This window comes from Pseudorasbora parva, chromosome 13 (genome assembly GCF_024679245.1).
Source record: "Pseudorasbora parva isolate DD20220531a chromosome 13, ASM2467924v1, whole genome shotgun sequence".
Classification (NCBI taxonomy): domain Eukaryota; kingdom Metazoa; phylum Chordata; class Actinopteri; order Cypriniformes; family Gobionidae; genus Pseudorasbora; species Pseudorasbora parva.
In genome coordinates, this window is record NC_090184.1 from 27,422,326 (window position 1) to 27,440,646 (window position 18,321).

Genomic DNA, 18,321 nt, shown 5'->3' on the forward strand with positions numbered 1-18,321 from the left:
GTTCATATATGTTTTTACAATAAAAAGAATGAGCATAAAATATTTATCTTTTGATTTGGTTAATAAACAATTTGCATGTGGTACATGTTGGGTTGGTCAGTGTGAATGGGAGGGTTCCAGTATAGGTGTGAGTATGTGTTTGTTGTGTGTGTGGTTGGACAGACAATTTCCCTATCCCATCTGCTCCTCCTGGCCAAATCAAACCCTGATGAGCCGAAACCTCCCCCTTTCCCAGACCAGAGATCCATCAGCCAACCTGCCACTCAAGGCCAAAGGGGGGCTGGAAATGATAATGTTGCTGCTACCTTCCTATCCTTTTTCTGCCGTTTTTAATAACCCGAAGCACACGCTCAGTTCTCACGTCGTTCATTCACACATAAACACATTTATTTTGAGTGAGCTTTTAATAGGGTTACAAGGTTTATCGCGACTTGATGATTAAAAACCTTGCCAATTCAAGCCTCACTTTACACATTAATGACCCTCAGTATGAATCAGGCCTAGACGGGACCTAGCAAGGTCCAGACTAATCTTACCGGTGAGTCCCTGGGGGACTGGAAAGGTCTGCTAGAGTCAATTTGCTATTCCTCATCAAGCCTAACTCACCACACACATACACACACACTGGTCAGTGTGCATAGGCCCAGCTGGTTCTCAGAGGGCACATGTCACAAATGACTAACGTATCCCACAATGCCATCTGCTTCTGATATCCCAGAAGGCCTCCAACCAATCAGAAACACATGGTCACCAAAGAAACACCTGACTGACATTAGAGGGCCGGCTGTTACCATGGTGATGAGCCCAGCTCGGATGAGTGCCTCAAAATTCTACAACCAATTGTTTTAGCGGTTGCGTGCATGTGTGTCAGGTTTGTGTTTAAGGTCTGAGTCCGTTTGGGATGGGGCAAGATGCTTAGTAAGTGTCTCTATAGGTGTATATGCGAAGGTCTGGCTGGTCTATTGTGTCTGGATGTGCAAGAGCTACATTAATTGTCTCTGCTCTCCTCATTTTCCTGCTCAGCAGAGCGGAGAGAGAGACAGAGAGAAAGGGAGAGGGCAAAGGACAAGGGAGAGGAAGATTCAAAGGGACATAAAGAGAAGAGCGCAAAGAAAACCAGATTAGACAAAAAGTGTAAATAAGAAAAATGGGATCTCATTCTTTCTTTTAAATCTCATTAAAGCAAAGCCAGAAAGTAGCAATTAAAATCAGGCATGATGAAAAGCTCTGTTTCTCAAACAGAGAAGATCTATCATATCTCTTAAACAGCTACTAGATGAGAGGCTCTGGCTCTGGGATATCAAAGTATTTAAAGGGATAGTGAAAATTCTGAGGCCCCAATATACACACGGCATATTTTTTTTGTTCTTCGCTTAGGGGTAAAAAGAAATTTAAAGTATCTGTCAGAGCATCCCGCTGCTAGATGCAGTGTTTAGATGAATATGTAATGTGCTGCACTTTCAAGCAAAACCTTGTCGATCATAGCGATGTGGACTAGCTCTGCAATTTGGCAGTGACGTCCCATTAATTTATATGGCACTACAAAAGATTGCAATAAACCAAGCAGCTTTATAATATTTAACATAAAGAAAGTTTCAAAATGTAAGTAGCTAAGCAAAACTGGCAGATTTTAATTTTGTACTTAAATACATTTGAATTGCTCTTAACTTGAAGTTAAGTTAATACATTTAACTTATAACATATGTGCAATCTTAATTTAAATATGTTTAGCGAATTCAGCAAATGTTAATTGTAACACAATGCTTTTGTAAAATAGCAATTGAGTACAGCAATGTAGAACATTTAAAGGGTTAGTTCACCCAAAAATGAAAATGATGTCATTAATGACTCACCCTAATGCCGTTCCACACCCGTAAGACATCTTCGCTAAACACATGTTTAAGACATTTTATATTTAGTCCGAGAGCATATGGAAGTGTATGCACACTATACTGTCCATGTCCAGAAAGGTAATAGAAACATCATCAAAGTAGTCCATATGTGACATCAGTTAGTTCATTAGAATCTCTTGAAGCATCGAAAATACATTTTGGTCCAAAAATCACAAAAACTACAATTTCATTCAGCATTGTCTTCTCTTCCGGTTTGGTTTTCAATCCTCAAATAAAGATTCAAAAGGTTGTGAATCAGCGGATTGATTAATTAATCGGATTGCCAATGTCACGTGATTTCAGCAGTTTGGCAGTTTGCCAATCCAGTCATGCGATCCGAATCAGGAATCAATACACTGATTCATAACCGTTTGAATCTTTATTTGAGGATTGAAAACCAAACCGGAGGCCAAGCCAAGGCATGCTGGGAAGTTGCCCCGTTTCAGGTAGATTTACATTTGTCTTAATTAAAAGAAACAATTCAGATATAAATTTTAATTCTTAAAATGGATAATTTTCATGAACTCAGAAGGAAAATTAAGTTCTAAATACTCATAAAAGTTAATCTGATTGAACTAATTTGTTAAATTTGAGTTTGCCCTACTCAAGCCAATTATTTATTTTGAGTGTCAGGGTTTACAGTGACTCAGGTCTGATCTCAATGGGTTGAAAAAGACGAAATGAACCAGAGAAGATTTAAGATGAAGCCTCAGAGCACACCTACCATAATGTAATTGCCATGGACCAAGTTATAGTTGTCACCAGGTTTACCAGCTGAAGTGAACTTTTCTGGATTGATCGCTAAGGACAAACTTTGTTTTGGACTGATTTTGTTCAAAATGACGTTACAGTTAATTCTACAATTTAGCTTGGTGTTAGGTATGTGTTATGTCTTATAAAGAAATGTTCTTAAATGAGGGTGGGTAAGTAAATGATGACACAATGTTCATTTTTGCAGGTCAAGTTTTGCAGTTGTTCAAGTGAAGCAGTCCTCCACCAGGGATTTTTGGTTCTGTTTGTGACTGACAATAAACACATTGATAGAGACAGCTGAATGTCACCCTCTCACACTGCCCTGACAGCAGCCTGGAGGAAGTGATGTCATAAACAGAGGGCGGTGTTGTCATCTGCTTCAAAATACAAGCTGAATGCGTGTTATATTTCATGCAGTGTTGCTCACCTGCAGTTGTATGTTACTTTCATTCACTATCAGAAAAAAAAAATACCTTGCTTTCACTGGGGTGGTACCCTAAGGTACTAATATATACCTTTAAAGTACTACTATGTACCTTTAAGGTACTAATTTGCACTCTTAAAGTACTGATATGTACCTTTTAAGATAATAATATGTACCATTTAGGGGTGAGTAAGGTATGTATCTTTTCACTTTTGTACCTTAGGGTACCTCCCCAGTGACAGCTGTACCTTTTTTCTGAGAGTGTTCTCAGTGTTTTCTTCTGCTTGATTTATGTGAGCAGCAATTATTTGCAGCCGGTGGTCATCATCACACGTCCTAAGAGGGATGTGGTCGGTGCACTTTGGTCAGGGACGTATGACTAAATTAACACAGAAAAAAGACTTGGAATAAAATACTATACCATTGCTTGCTGTGCACTGTATACTAGCTGCTATTTTTTGTGCAACAGAACACATTAAGTTGCTGCTACATTTCTGCACAAATTTGTGAACAAAAAAAGTAAATTGTCCTTGTCAATTGTGTACACTGTAAAAAATTATTTAGAAAAAAAGTGACCTGGTTGCCTTACAATTTTGAGTTCATTGAAATAAATATTTTGAGTTAATACAATGAATTTTTTTTGAGATTCGACAAAATTTATTAAAATATTATTAAAAGATTTTGTAAGCATATTGGGTAATTGTGTGTGTTTTATTTCTGATGACGCAGTGAAACATGCCAAATTGTGCCATTTTCATGATTTATCAAATTTTTTACGTGATTCAGATACAAAAATATTTTGAATTTCTATTTATTAAACAAATCTCCTTCATTGTATCAACTCAAATTTTTTATTTCAATAAACTCAACATTTTAAGGCAACCAGGTTACTTACTTTTTTAAGTTAAACCAACAACATTTTTTTACAGTGTAGCGATGCATGTTGGTCAGTGCGGTGAATTCACATGACCTACTTGAATCTGATGCAAAAGTTTGCTATGTTGTTGTCACATGACCTCATAATTTTTCTTGTTCAATTAAGAATATATATATATATTTAGAATATTTAAATATTTTATATATTTATATATTTATTTTGCATTGTTTATTTTTTTAAATGTAAAAGTTTTATGTAAAAATGTATTTAAAAAAATTGAGTCAATGCTAAAAATCTGAGATTATTCATCATTTTGAAAATAGAAGGTCAAGTGAACTCATAGTACTGTGAATGGGAGATGTGCAATATGGCAGAATAAGCCCTGCCTTCTATAAAAAAGCCAATCACCAATTGGTAAAGTAATTACAGCTGTGTGAAATTACTTACCTTAGCGGATTTGATTGAGTGGCTTGCATTGTGGTATACAGTACAGATACTGCACTGATAGTCTGTATTACATGCAGGAGGTCATCCAAGTATTTTGTGCATACTGTGCACAGTATACATACTGCTGAAGTAGTATGACTATGCATACATTTTATACTGAACATAGTCAAGGTCACGAAAACAGAACTTATTCAATGGAAGCTATGATTCAGCTTTTCACTAAAAGTGGGCAATATTGAACTGGCATCTGACCAAAATACTTTCTAGAAGGTGATGGATGTTAAGGGGATGTTGTCTGATTTTACTGACTTTGGGTGTGGGCAGTAATCTTTTAAACCAAGTCTCACAGAGTTAGACATTACAACATTGTGATTAACATTCAAGAGAGAATTAGCAGAAGATCTATTGTGGTTCCACCCAGATTTGAAAGGACTGACCGCAGTCAGGAAGCTTTTGGGATTCATCAATGTGTAATCATTTTGTTTATACAGAGGAATGAAGAAAAAGAATTCTCTAGCATGAAGTGGTATAAAGGGGAATTTAGAAATGAGTCTTTTATTTTGCTTTGGCTCTTGAACCTCCTTACACACACACACACACACACACACACACACACACACACACACACACACACACACACACACACACACACACACACACACACACACACACACACACACACACACACACACACACACACACACACACACACACACACACACACACACACACACACACACACACATTCATTCCATTCTACCAAAACCACATTATTCTGCTGTCTCAGAAATGATTGAAGGGATGAATTTGAGTGGGTACATTAGAACAAAACATATGCTCTTTCACTCTCTAGAGGGTCTCTCTAGATGCAATATTTTTCATGTTTCAGATTAATAACATTTACTATATCCTACTTTAACCCTCACAGAAACCAACTCACATTATTAGATTTAAAGATGGACATAATTTGGCAGATTTATGAGCCTCTCAAACATTGAGGAACACTTCAAATGTCCTCACAAATAGTTTACATTTTTTATTTGTCTCCTCTGCATTTACTCAGTCAAACAGACCTATATCCACGTAAAATAAATGTGATATAGACAATTATTTGGAAATTAATCTATCAAAAATTATATTTATTTATATGGGCTTTTAAGGAGGGAAAACAATTTATTGATTGATGATAAATGATGATATGATATACACTTTATCTTTATTGTCAGACAAGTCTGACATTTTCCTTCACAACAGTATCACAACAACCCACATTAAACATCGGCATACACTTAATCCACTTTCTCCATACTGTGAATTTATAAATAATTTTTTTTAACTCTAAGGTAGCCTGATACACAAAAGAGTGTTTCAGCCTCCCTTTGTTGAATCTTGGCACTCTGTACCTCCGATTAATAATACAAACTATTTGTGTAGGACATGATTAGGGTCAGAAACCATATTATTAGCCAGCCTTAACAAGTTGTTATAATAAGCTGAATCATAAAGCTTCTCAAGGAGCTGACATACAATTTTTTAACAGATTTTTAGTTGATTAAACAACTTTGTTTTTGACATAACAGACAGACTCCTATATACCAGATAAAGTTGCAATATTGCAATAGGCTATACTTATTATAAGAGACCTAAAGAACAGCAGAATAATCTGTTTTCTGAATTGAAAGTTATCTATTTGGTGAGTAATATTGCTTTATTATTTTTAGCTGTTTTATACCAACGTTTTTTAATTTCTCATTTACATATTAAAACTATTTAAAGTAAAAAAAAATAGGTAAATAAATAAAGTGTCCCAATCAACCTGAATTAAATAAATGTGTTTATCTATTTAGTTGTGTACTTTCATTTATTTGAAATTATATACCTATATTGTTAAATAAATAAATAAATAAATAGATTGTTAATTCGTAAGTTTATTATGCAAATGTGATGTTCTTTTAACGGGGTGCCCTCCTTTTCTCTTCCTCAGATGGTACAGTCCGCTTAAAGAGCCGCTTGGCGTCTCTTGTGCGTTCAACTCTTTCCACGAGAGCGCGCGGCGGAAAGATTCGTTTAGTGAAGCACGCTGTTTCATTCTCTCCAAAGCTTCTGTCTCTCACTGTTTATCTTTCTCCCTGACAGCCACATCCAAACACTGGACAGAATGGGACTCTGAATATCCATTTTCATCTTGTGGATTTTTGGGGATTTCTGAGCTTATAAAAGAAAGCAGAAGGACTGAATGGGGTTTTAGTGTGCTTATGATGCAGTAGGCGATATGACACGCTCCGTGGGTTCTGTGGATTCTCCCCGCAGGCGAAGATCCGGAGAATGATGGACGAGAATAAGCAGCTCGCGCAGCGGATCGATGGCGCGATCCAGTGCGCGAAGCAGGAGGTGGCGAACCTGCGCGCGGAGCTGACAGCCACCGGTCACAGACTGGCGGAACTCGGCGAGCTGGAAGAACCAGGCGAACCGCAAGAACATCAGCAGCAACAACAACAACAACAGAACCACCACGGTAAGGAACCGCACCAGTGACCATATATCTTACCTGTGTGACCTTCGAGTGAATGGAAGGAATAGCTACAAACTCTCTAGTGGGTTAGTATGAGGTGATTCTGTTTTCAGTTTCCTCACTGACAGACAGCTGGGGTGTTTCAGGAGAGTTGTAGTAGTAGGTTATGAATATTTTACTTATTATAAATTTTTGTTAAGAAAGTATTAGGACATGATGGTTGTGTGTTTGTGTTTGTTATACGAGAAAGAGTGTTTGTTCATTAGCAGAAATAAACTTTTTGTTATTTGCCTCACTGCAAATGGTTTTCAGTTAATTATTTTACCTTTTTGAAGGCTTTTTTTTATCTTCTTCTAAAAACAATTGAATCAGTTAATTTAAATTATACATTGTCAAAAACACAAGACTGGATATTATGAAATGCTACCAATCCAAAAATACCAAATGTCACCCCAATGTTTTGAGCATCTGGCCATTATAACTTTTAGTGGCATTTTAGATATTTCTCTTGCTTAAACAAGATGTCCACAAGAGAAACTGTTTTACAGAGAACCCAAGTAATGTAATCGAGCACGGCTCGTGTTTCAGGAAATGGCCCTTCATTTCATTTTCCATTAACGCTGTCAGACTAAGTGTACCACACTACAGAAGAGAGAGCATATATGGCTCTCCTGCCATTCTGTTTGCTGTTGTAGCCATTGATTGATCGGTCAGCCTTCTGATTGTCTGTAAGCTGTGTGGTTGTAGCTTGGTATGGCTTTGGTTTTGAGTCTCTCGGGTGTTCAGAGTGATTCTCTGTTTTAGATCCACCTGCGCTCACTGGGTGGAGTGGACACCCTGTTGTGGGTCATAACATTTAACAGATGCTTTTTTTTATCTAAAGTAACCTACTGTATGCCAGAGCCACCCTGGGGCTGTGCTTAAGGACACAATGATGAATCCCGATTGTGATTTCTATAATTACTCAACAATCTCAGATAATTGCTGATGCATTTAATGTGCCCTGAAGTGACAGTTGAGCTTACCATACAAACATGCAGCCATCAATTTATACTTTCATACAAGGTTACACAATACAAGGTTATTCTGTGTGTATGTTTTGATGAGAATGAATTCAGCTTGCCCTGTAAAAAATGTTTTAAAGGGCCCGTTCTTCGCGTGTTTTCGAAGCTTTGATTATGTTTACAATGTGCTATATAACATGAGTTCATGTTTCGCGTGTAAAAAAACAGTATTTTTCACACAATTTACTTACCTGTACAGCGCTGTTTCCTCTGTCCTAAAAACGGCCTGATGATTTCCTTGTTCTATGAAGTCCCGCCTTCAGAAATACGTAATGAGTTCTGATTGGGCCAGCGCTTCCCGTGTTGTGATTGGACAGCAGCTTAGCGCACTTTGCCCAGAAAGGTCTAACCATAACGGGGAGATGCAAGCGCTGAATGTGCTCTTCTCTACGTGGGAGAGCAACAAGACCACGCCCCCTATTTTGCGTGTACTTGTGGGCGGAGGGTTAGTCAACAAACGGTTCCAGTGACGTCATTACAGCAGGAAGTGCAGCGGTGTAGTCCAAACCGTCCATTCGCTGTAGGCTTTGAAAGGGAACTTCTGTTAAATGAAATATCTCGCTTGGCATTGAACTTTGAGCATTATAATTTTACAGGTATTATTTATGCTCTAACAGCAACATTTCACACTAACTAAAGTTTGAAAGATGAAATCGCAAAGAATGGGACCTTTAAAGTGTTCCAATTATGCTATTTCTTAGGCTGCTAATTTTAATTTTAAAATTAAAACACTTCTACCGCTTACAGCGCTTGTCAGAAGCTAATCGTACATTACCATAACTGAACTTCAGCTGAGGCTTCCTCAGCGATTGTACACACTATAAAAACAGTAAAGATGGTTGATTTTACCATATCAATCAGAGCGCTAGTCCGATGATGAAACATTACAAGAACTTATTCAACCCGATCCTCAATCGCAAGGATGACTTAAGCAGGACATTTCTCAGTAATACACTACTCATGATTAGGTACATTATGAGATGTTGCAGCTGTAAATCCTCACCATCAGCACTAACATATATGGTTTTCAGTTAATTATTTTACCTTTTTGAAGGTCTGTCCATCAACAGACCAATGTGTGTTTCTAATTTATTTGCGGTCACATTTGGGAACTGTTTCGATAACGGCACTAACTTGAATGACTGATGTAACAAACATTTGTAAAAAAAAAATCTTGCACCTTCCTTTATCTTTACTCAAAGTAGTAAGAATGACAGATAATCTGCATTTAGGGTGTGCGTATACACTCAGGGCGTCGGACTGGGGGGGTAAAGGGTACCCAGTACCCAGGGCCCAAGGCAGGGGGGCCCTTAGAAGTCAGTTTTCTATACATACATATACATTAATCAGAGTGTGGCTTATTTTGTTTACATTTATAAGTGTTTTTTTTATGATAAAAATGCAGTTCCCCACACATTAGTATCACTATGGTATTTGGTACGGGGGGCCCAGCAAGAGTTGGGTTTGTACCCAGGGCCCAAAATTTGGGGCTACGCCACTGTATACACTTGTCATGTTTCGCACTTGTCGCACTTGTCGAACCCGGGTGCGATTGCTTGGTTAGTGCGGTTCATTTGAACATAATGTGAACGCTGCTGTCCGAACCCTGGTGCGCACCAAACAAGCAGGCGAAGACCATTAAAAAGATGGGTCTCAAAACACAGGCGAAGAAGAAGCTAAAAAACGAACTATTGTATGTAAGCAGATGCAGATGTAAAATAACGTGATCATCAACATAAAAAACATATAAATCAAAACTTTCTAATGTTACTGAATGGATTGTCAACCCAGGGTGAGCTATAGGAGCAAGCATTAGGGGTGTTGATGGACTCAATCTACTCCATCTGTTTGATCATCGTTCTGATCTGGATGTAGTCTTTTGTTCAACATGATGCTTTTTTAATTAAACGTACCCATATTCAAGAGTTTATAAAAAAAGGAATGCTTGAAGCTGAAGGGAAGTTCAGGGGTATGGGGGGTTGTTGTTTAAAAAGCAGAGGGTCTGCTCTTTCTTTTGATATATATTGCATGCTCAGATATTCATACAACAAAATATTTTATGGGCCATTAAGTTTTAGTGAAAATGATCAACCTTTTTTGATTAACTTTTTTTTAAACAAAAAAGGAAAGAGTTAGTTGACAGTTTTAGTGAAATGCATTATTCATAGTGAACAAACCTCTTAAGTGTAAATAATTTGCGTTTATGCATTTTATGCAACGATCACTAAACTGTGTATTTGACCCTTGTCTGTTCCACCCAATTATTTAATGTCTGCTGATTTATTTATTTATTTATATTATAAATGGTAAAATGTACAGTCAGCCAGTATTTACTGCAAAACAAACCGCTTCAGTATGTACATCACAGGATGTTTATTTTTTGATTATGCTGGCAACTGTACATTATGCATTACTGCTATAAAATTACTTCTATAACGCATATAAAAAGAACATTAGTCTTTCTATTCCTCAGTAGAAATCCGTCTTATGACTGCAGATGAATCCTGACACTCAGGGCATCATCACTATGAGGCTCTTGCCCGCAGCTCTCTCTGATTTCATTCAGCACTTCATTGAGAGCTCAGCAGATTGTGATCTTGTGTCTAATGTCCCACATCCACTCCAGGAAAGGCACTTTTCTGCCTTGGGTTTGGCTTGCCAAGTTACTTGATGCAATTTATTTAAATGCACAATTTTTTTGCAGATGCTTTTATCCAAAGCAATTTAGAACGCATTCAAGTCTATGCGTTTTATCATTACATGTTTCCTGGGAATCAAACCCATGACCTTGATGTTGCTAGTGCCCGTTAAGCCACAGTATTTCAGTCTTCCCAAGCTGTTCTATCAGCTAATCGAGGACTTTGTTGTTGCTTGTGTCATTTTGCCACATGTCAGAATGCAGGACATGTGTATTGACAAAATAATGACTTATCAAGATGGAAAATAACACGGACACATGTGCCCAGACACAGGCCTGTCAGTGTAGATGAGAACAGTGCTTATTTATCTCTTGGAAGAGAGAGCAGCAGTGCAGATGGCCCTACAAAGACCTGCTGGTAATGAATGAGACGCTAAACGCATACAAATAAACACACGCACACATAGAGAGAGAGAGAGAGAGAGAGAGAGAGAGAGAGAGAGAGAGAGAGAGAGAGAGAGAGAGAGAGAGAGAGAGAGAGAGAGAGAGAGAGAGAGAGAGAGAGAGAGAGAGAGAGAGAGAGAGAGAGAGAGAGAGAGAGAGAGAGAGAGAGAGAGAGAGAGAGAGAGAGAGAGAGAGAGAGAGAGAGAGAGAGAGAGAGAGAGACTTGTCTGCTTGTAGTTATTTTCTCAGTTATGGCATAGTATCTACATTAACTATGGGTTATGGGGTTTTGAGTTATTTTATTTGCTTAAAGATGATGTTCATAAAGAGTTTTCCCACTATGGCCAGCAAAGGATGTGTCTAAGTGCACTTGGCAGCCATACATCTGTCTTATGTGATATTGATGTTTCTAAATTGCCTTAATGGCCTGGCTGCATAATTGTTTTGATGTAACAGCTGTCGGCTGCCATGCATGAACCGAAGACTGGTTGTTTCTGTTTCTTTTCAATTACACTTGCGTACACATTTGAGAATAGCAAATATGAGCTAGGTTTGATAAATCACCAACAAAGTAACTGCTGTAGCAATTCTGGCTAACACTTTACTTCAAGCCCTTATGTATAATGCATTATAAAGGAATTTATACAATGCACAGTACATTGTAGTCTTTTCATAAATTAGCAAATTCATAAATTTGTGGTTTTTCATGTATTTTAAAGCGTTATACTAACTAAAGGTCTAAAGGTATTCTAACTGTGGTCTTCATGAGATCACACAATGCATTACACTGAAAAAAGAAATGTCCAAATTGAAATTTTTCTAGTGACTGATCACATCTAAATTTTAAAATTCCGTGAATTGATGCAATTTATTTAACACAAATTAAATCCGGCTAACTGAAAAATTTAGATGTGATCAGTCACTTGACAATGTTCAATTGGAGACCAGATTTTTTTTTACAGCGTATAAGGTGCTTAAAAAACTATTAAAATACTTTTATATATTGCATTATACATAGGAGCTCTAACTAAAGTGTTCCCTAATTCTGCTTTAAGAGGCAATACCAACAGAAGGTTCGCTCCACAAAGGTGAGCTTATCTTTAGATTATGTCATAGGGGCTGTTCATGTTCGAATTCCCCATCTATCGGTCTCCAGGCAGCAGTGTGGGTTGCTAGGCAATGTCCTCTCATTATGACATCACAAAGGGGAGGACTGATAATGCAGCTAAAAGCTTTTCTCCCTTCTCTCCATATATACGCTTGCTCACACTCCAGCTGATCAATGCTTTTAGTTTATCCTGCTGACATTAATGAGCTATTAAGGGGGTCATTACCTCGTCTGATGTCGATTATGTTGGGTTGTATAAAAGTGATAATATTTTCATAAGGGTGTTTGTCCATACGTGCGCGTCTATCTATTATTAAAACGCTAAATAAATCTAGTTGTTTGTATCCCAGCAAGAGTGTGTTTATAGACAGGTGTTGTGTGTGTGTGAGTGCTGGGATGGGAGCCGGCTGAAAGCAATCCTGATCCTCATCCCTCAGACGTGTGAACTGCCTTATTTAAATGCACGGCAGAAGATGAAACATCTCGACATATATCCAGATCAAGCAGCTGGATTGAAGCAGTCAAGAGCTCAGCTCACCCGTAAAGACCATTTCCATGCTTGGATCAAAAGGAATCACCATAATTTATGATGTAAGGCTTTAAATGGCAGTAAAGCAGCATTTAAAGGTCAGGCTAAATCACAACCATCAAGTTAAAGACAGTTCCGGCTCGGTTTTAATCTAATATTATTAGACATACGAGTCGGATGTGCTCTCAAATGATCTATACCTCCTCATTCTCTCTCTTTATTTGATCCTACTTGAATTTCTGATGGTGCTGCTGACAGATGTTTCCCCTGGCCTGTGATGAAATGGAAGTAGCGACAGATTTTTTGTTCCATATTATGACTTCCAAATGTAATGGATTATCAAAAAATAAATGATATTTGAAATTTGGGCGTTGCACTCAAATGTCGTTTACATGAAACGGTTAAAATTGGAAAACTCTTCATGCATTTTGACTGTTCATTTTACGCAACAAGTGCATTTTGGGGGCCTGAAAACACAAACCTTTAAAAACTGGTTTCAAAGTGCAAGCTTTTGAAAACGATACCATTATAATCTTCGTGTGTACAAAAACACGCGTAGTTTTTCTTTACAAAGTGACGTCGCCAACTACTGGCCTGGCAGCATAATAGAGTTTTTAATCGTTTTCACGGATCCGTGTGGACGGGAATCGTTTTGACAACGTTGTCATCCGCAAGCAAAGAACGCGAAGGGAAATTCTTCTTCCGCTTTTAGTACATTGCTGTCGTGTAAATGTACTTTAAGTCAAGTCGTCACCTTTTATTTATATAGAGCTTTAAACAGTACAGATCATTTCAAAACAGCTTTACAGTATTTATAACAGGAAAAATATTTAATGGTGCAAACATTCCTTTCGGCTGTACAGCAGTCGTTGTTCTCTTGATGTCAGTTCAGTGTTTATTCCGTTCCTTTGTAAATGTCATTAATTATTAAATTAGTTTATTTCTTCTGCCGAAAACTGTGATGTCATTGTCCAGCTCAGAGAGAAGTCTATTGTTGTTTTTCTTCCAGAAGTCAGGTTATGACATTTTAATTAAACATTACAAGGTCATTGTTTAAAAAAATAATAAAGCATCCATATACATGGTTGAATCGTTTAAAATAATATCAGTTACATGCATTTAGAAAATAGATGCAATGCAATTTAATGTGACTTTAACCTTTATAATGCAGACTCGTTATTTTATTTTATTGATAATGGTGCCCTGCACTATTATCTTATTATGTTAAAGACAATCTTGTACCTTACTGATATTCACTCCCTTTTACCTCAAGAAAAGTGTGATTATGTGTGTGCTCAACACAAATATGACAACACAACTGTGACCTTTCAGACTGATTCATGATTTCAAAGAACAGAATTATTTATGTGCTAGTGATGTCATCATTAGTAAACCAGCTGATATTTAACAATATTGAGATTAATGGAAAATAAATTTCATAGTGAAATGAATCAATATTGCGTGAAATAAGTGTTAATGAAATTCTGTTTAGATTTAATTTAGTATAATTAAGTTATAGCCACCGTATATACTACCTGTTCCAAAGTATGATGTCAGTTAAAAAAAATAAATTCATTATTTTATTCAGCAAGGCTGCATTAAATTGATCGAAAGTGAAAGTAAAGATATTTATAATGTTACAAAAGATTTGTATTTCAAATAAATGCTTTTCTGCTGAGCTTTCATTAAAGAATCATGAAAGAAAATGCATCACGGTTTCTAAAAAAGTATTAAGCTAATGTTTCAAGATTGATAATAATAATAATAAGAAATTTAACTTGAGCATCAATCAGCATTTTAGAATGATTTCTAAAGGATCATGTGACAAGACTGGAGTAATGATGCTGAAACATCACAGGAATAAATTACATTTTATGATATATTAAACTGGCAGGCTTCCAGCACGGAATGGTGTGTGTGTGTTGGGTTTTTATTTATTTATTTATTTTTTATAGCTTTCCACCAGTCTGTAATATTTTGTGTCAATATACATTGTAGTCCCTTAAATATTATGTGGCTAATTCTGCACATTCTAAAAAATGCAGACAAAGTATAAGAAAACTAAATATATATTAAACTAGAAATTTTCATTAATAATACTATTTCACAATATTACATCTTTTTACTGTATTTTTGATCAAATAAATGCAGCCTTTGTGAGACATCTTTTGAACGGTTTCTATAAAGTCCCTTCAGGATTTCACAATATTTTTTGGTTATTTCTGCGATCAAAATAACTGATTGTGGTGGTAATTTCCAGAAATGTGCAAAAATGTGCAATGGTTTGCTCATGTAGGATAGCAATTTTTTTACCATTATGTTAGATGCACAATAGTCAGACACGATAATAGGACAAATGCACAAATCTGGTTTATGTTGGTATCTTATAAAAAAAAACAACTGCTAGTCCAGTGGCGTACTATCTAGCTTTAATCACATGAACACTTAGGGGGAGAAATATGGGTAAAACCATAGCAATAATTAATTATATTAATTAAATATCACAATTTGCTAATTCTGAACATTCTAAACAATGATGACAAAGCATTAGAAGCATTCTAATATATCTTCAGTTTTCAGTAATAATAATATTTCACAATTGTTTTTACTTTATTTGTGATCAAAAAAATGCAGCCATTGTGAACAGAGATAAGAGTCATCTTTCAAAAACAAATCAAAAACATCTTTTGGTCTCCTACATATCAGCATCAGCTATTCAAAAACTTGTCTTCAGTCAACAACTACCCAGAATATTATTGCTTTCTACTGGATTGATGTGTAGGATTTTAAAGACCCCTAAACACTGCATCATAGAACATAGATCCTGTTTTTTTTGCAAAGGGAAGTTCTGTGAAAGTGACAGTCTATCATTAGACGACAAATTGAGCGAATTTTATCTTTTGTTGCTACTCTGCCGTTGGCATCCATTGAGCAATGAGACAGACACGTACCACATTTCTTTCTCTCCCTGTCTATCTCTCTGTTTTCTCTCTCCGTGTCCTTTCCTTTCATTTCTTTTTTTTGTCCACTGGTACCTGAGCCGATGAACTGTAGTCATAAATCTTTACTGCTGTGTTGGTGATATGTTTGGCTATGACCAAACTGAAGGTGTTTAGGTCACCTGACACCTGCACATCCTGCTGCTGTAATGCCCGTGATTGGGATGTTTACTCCTCAAGAGCATTACATTTCGCCTTGAGTGTGTGACTCAAATTATGGATTGTAAATGGTTTCAACTTGCATGTCTCAAAAATGACAAAAAATGATGAGCCAGTCCAAGTCTTTTGTTTTAACTGCAGCAGAAAACATGGAGCTGGTTATGCGATGCAACATTTGTTTACAAATCACGTATTATTGTCTAAATGTTTTTTTGGGGGTCATACCAAAGTATTTAGCCGTGTCTACACCGGACGCAACAATGTGCGTTTTGCAATTTGATGGGACTCAGGTAGAATGTATTCGTTTTAGTAACGTTACTATGGTATGAAGCAGGGCAGGGCCGAGAGCCATGGGAGCGGAATAGGCCGGTGGAGCAGATGTTAATGAGAGACACCCGTGGGTCCTGCACGACACCCAAGTCCCATGGAGGAGCTCCGGAGCTTTTATTATGCTTCTATGGTGCAGTCGGCCGCTCCTTTTAGTTATTTTGTTGGTTTATTTTATGATTAAAGTTGCTGAATTATGATTAAAGAAGCAAGGCACCGAACCCCCAATTGCTCCTTGGTAGCCACAGCAAACCCACTGCTCTGCCTGTGTGTTCACGGCTTGCAATGTGTGTGTTCACTACTCACTGTTCCTAATGTGTGTGCACTAACTTGGATAGGTTAAATGCAGAGGACAAATTCCGAGTATTACCATACTTCACGCCATGTCACTTTCAATGTCACTATAAATAAAAGCTAGATGATTTGTGTTGCTAAATGGCATGCAATTAATTTTTAAATATAGGCCTATTGTATGGCAGAGAAAATGCTGTGTTACTGTTACTATAACTAAAGCTCTTTCTGATTATGCTGTTAGCCACTTGACAAAATAGTGTTGTCTCTGAGGCATGGTACAAACATGGTACTTGTGGTAAATCAAGAAGACTGTCTGGTAGCACTGATATTTTACAGTTCTTTTCCTTATTATAGTAATTACAATAAATGGGTAATAACTAGGTAATAACCATAAACATATCTTATACTTATCCTTAACCAGTTACCTTATATTACCCAGTACTTTCTTAGGTAAATACTGTAAGTATACACATAAGTGCACATACTGTAAAAAAAAAATGCAACCGATTTTCATATAGTTTTCTGTTGATAAAGGTATCCAAACAGTTGCTCACCTGTCTAATAAAACACAATTTATTAAAGCTTCTTTGGTGTTTCCATGGTTAAATCGAGGGTAACGCGGGTATGATGTCATACCCGCAATATTGTGATGACAGACACACAAAGGGAAATTTAAAAAAGTTAAAAGTTAAAATTGCTTATTTCTCTGGATTTAAACATTGGAAACATTTGAGATGATGCAAGTATACAAGTCAACAAAATATATAACATTGTTCTAGTGGCTTACATATTACATATTGTGCCTTTCTAAAGCATTTTTCAAACTTAAATGTGTTGCTTGTCGAGAGTTAATTTCAGCTATAAACTAACGTGTATATCAGCATAACACATTGGGTTGAATCTATTTGAAAGGTGTGTGTGAGAAGGTGTAAAGGGGGCAGTCTGTACAACCTTTGCAGCATAGCTTTAAACTTCTCAATGAACTCACTTCACTCTTATCCCCCCTCCCACACACACACACACACACACACACACACACACAAACACACTTTCAGTGTCATGTTCCACCTGCTCTGTTAGTATGGAAGATCTGGAGGAGCTGACAGGACAGTTTTGCCTCTCGCTTTTTATCTTCACGTTTGCTGGGCTACAAAGCAGACGAAAAACGTGAGTTGTTTCTTCGTGTGAGAGGAAATGCATTAGTTGTTATTCACACAGTGACAGTTACTAACCTGTAGAGCTGTGAGTTTTGCTCTTCGCCATGTAATTTGATCAGCCACATTTGAATGTGCAGCATTTTCTGCCACATTTAAATGTTTATCTTATGCGTTTTCAGTCCATTTATTTTCTACTGTTGTAACATTATGCACTTATGTTTGTCTTTTATTGTGTAGAAAAGTTTGGGACTTTGGGAGTGTCTGTGTGATTTAAATGGAGTTTAAAAAAAATTTTGGTGCAGATTTTCGTGTTTAGTAGTTGATAAATCATAAACGTTTTTGTGTTAATGTTTGAGTTGTAAGGGTGCAGTTTGTGTGTGCTGGTGTTTGCCAGTGTTCACTATAATGTTAAACACAGATGTCGAGAGCGACCTTATATCTGTTTACCGTTTGGCATTAAAACGACTGGATGGGGTTACCAGCCAGAGAGAGAGAGAGAGAGAGAGAGAGAAAGAGAGAGAGAGAGAGAGAGAGAGAATTTTGCTATTTGCAGCACTCATATAGATGATATGCTTCTGAAATATACCCTGTACACTGCCTGCAGTATCAATGAGGTTTAAGAGTTTATAGTTAGATGTCAAACTCTGTCTGAGCAACTGGATTTTTTTTGGTAAAGGCATTATAAGTTTTGGATCGC

The 18,321-nt window shown here is 37.0% G+C and overlaps 1 protein-coding gene across 4 annotated transcripts in view; it reads left to right on the top strand.

The window, feature by feature from the left end:
• The first annotated feature begins 6,403 nt into the window (after positions 1 to 6,403).
• Positions 6,404 to 18,321, top strand: part of kazna (kazrin, periplakin interacting protein a) — a 47,824-nt gene continuing 35,906 nt past the window's right edge. For 2 of the 4 annotated variants that reach the window (XM_067413662.1, XM_067413660.1), the window contains exon 1: positions 6,404 to 6,908. In XM_067413662.1, coding sequence (XP_067269763.1) covers positions 6,719 to 6,908 — 190 coding nt within the window. In that variant the 5' untranslated portion in view covers positions 6,404 to 6,718. Of the gene's footprint in view, positions 6,909 to 17,551; positions 17,635 to 18,321 lie in introns of those variants that run through there. The other 2 variants (XM_067413659.1, XM_067413663.1) reach the window with 2 other exon arrangements.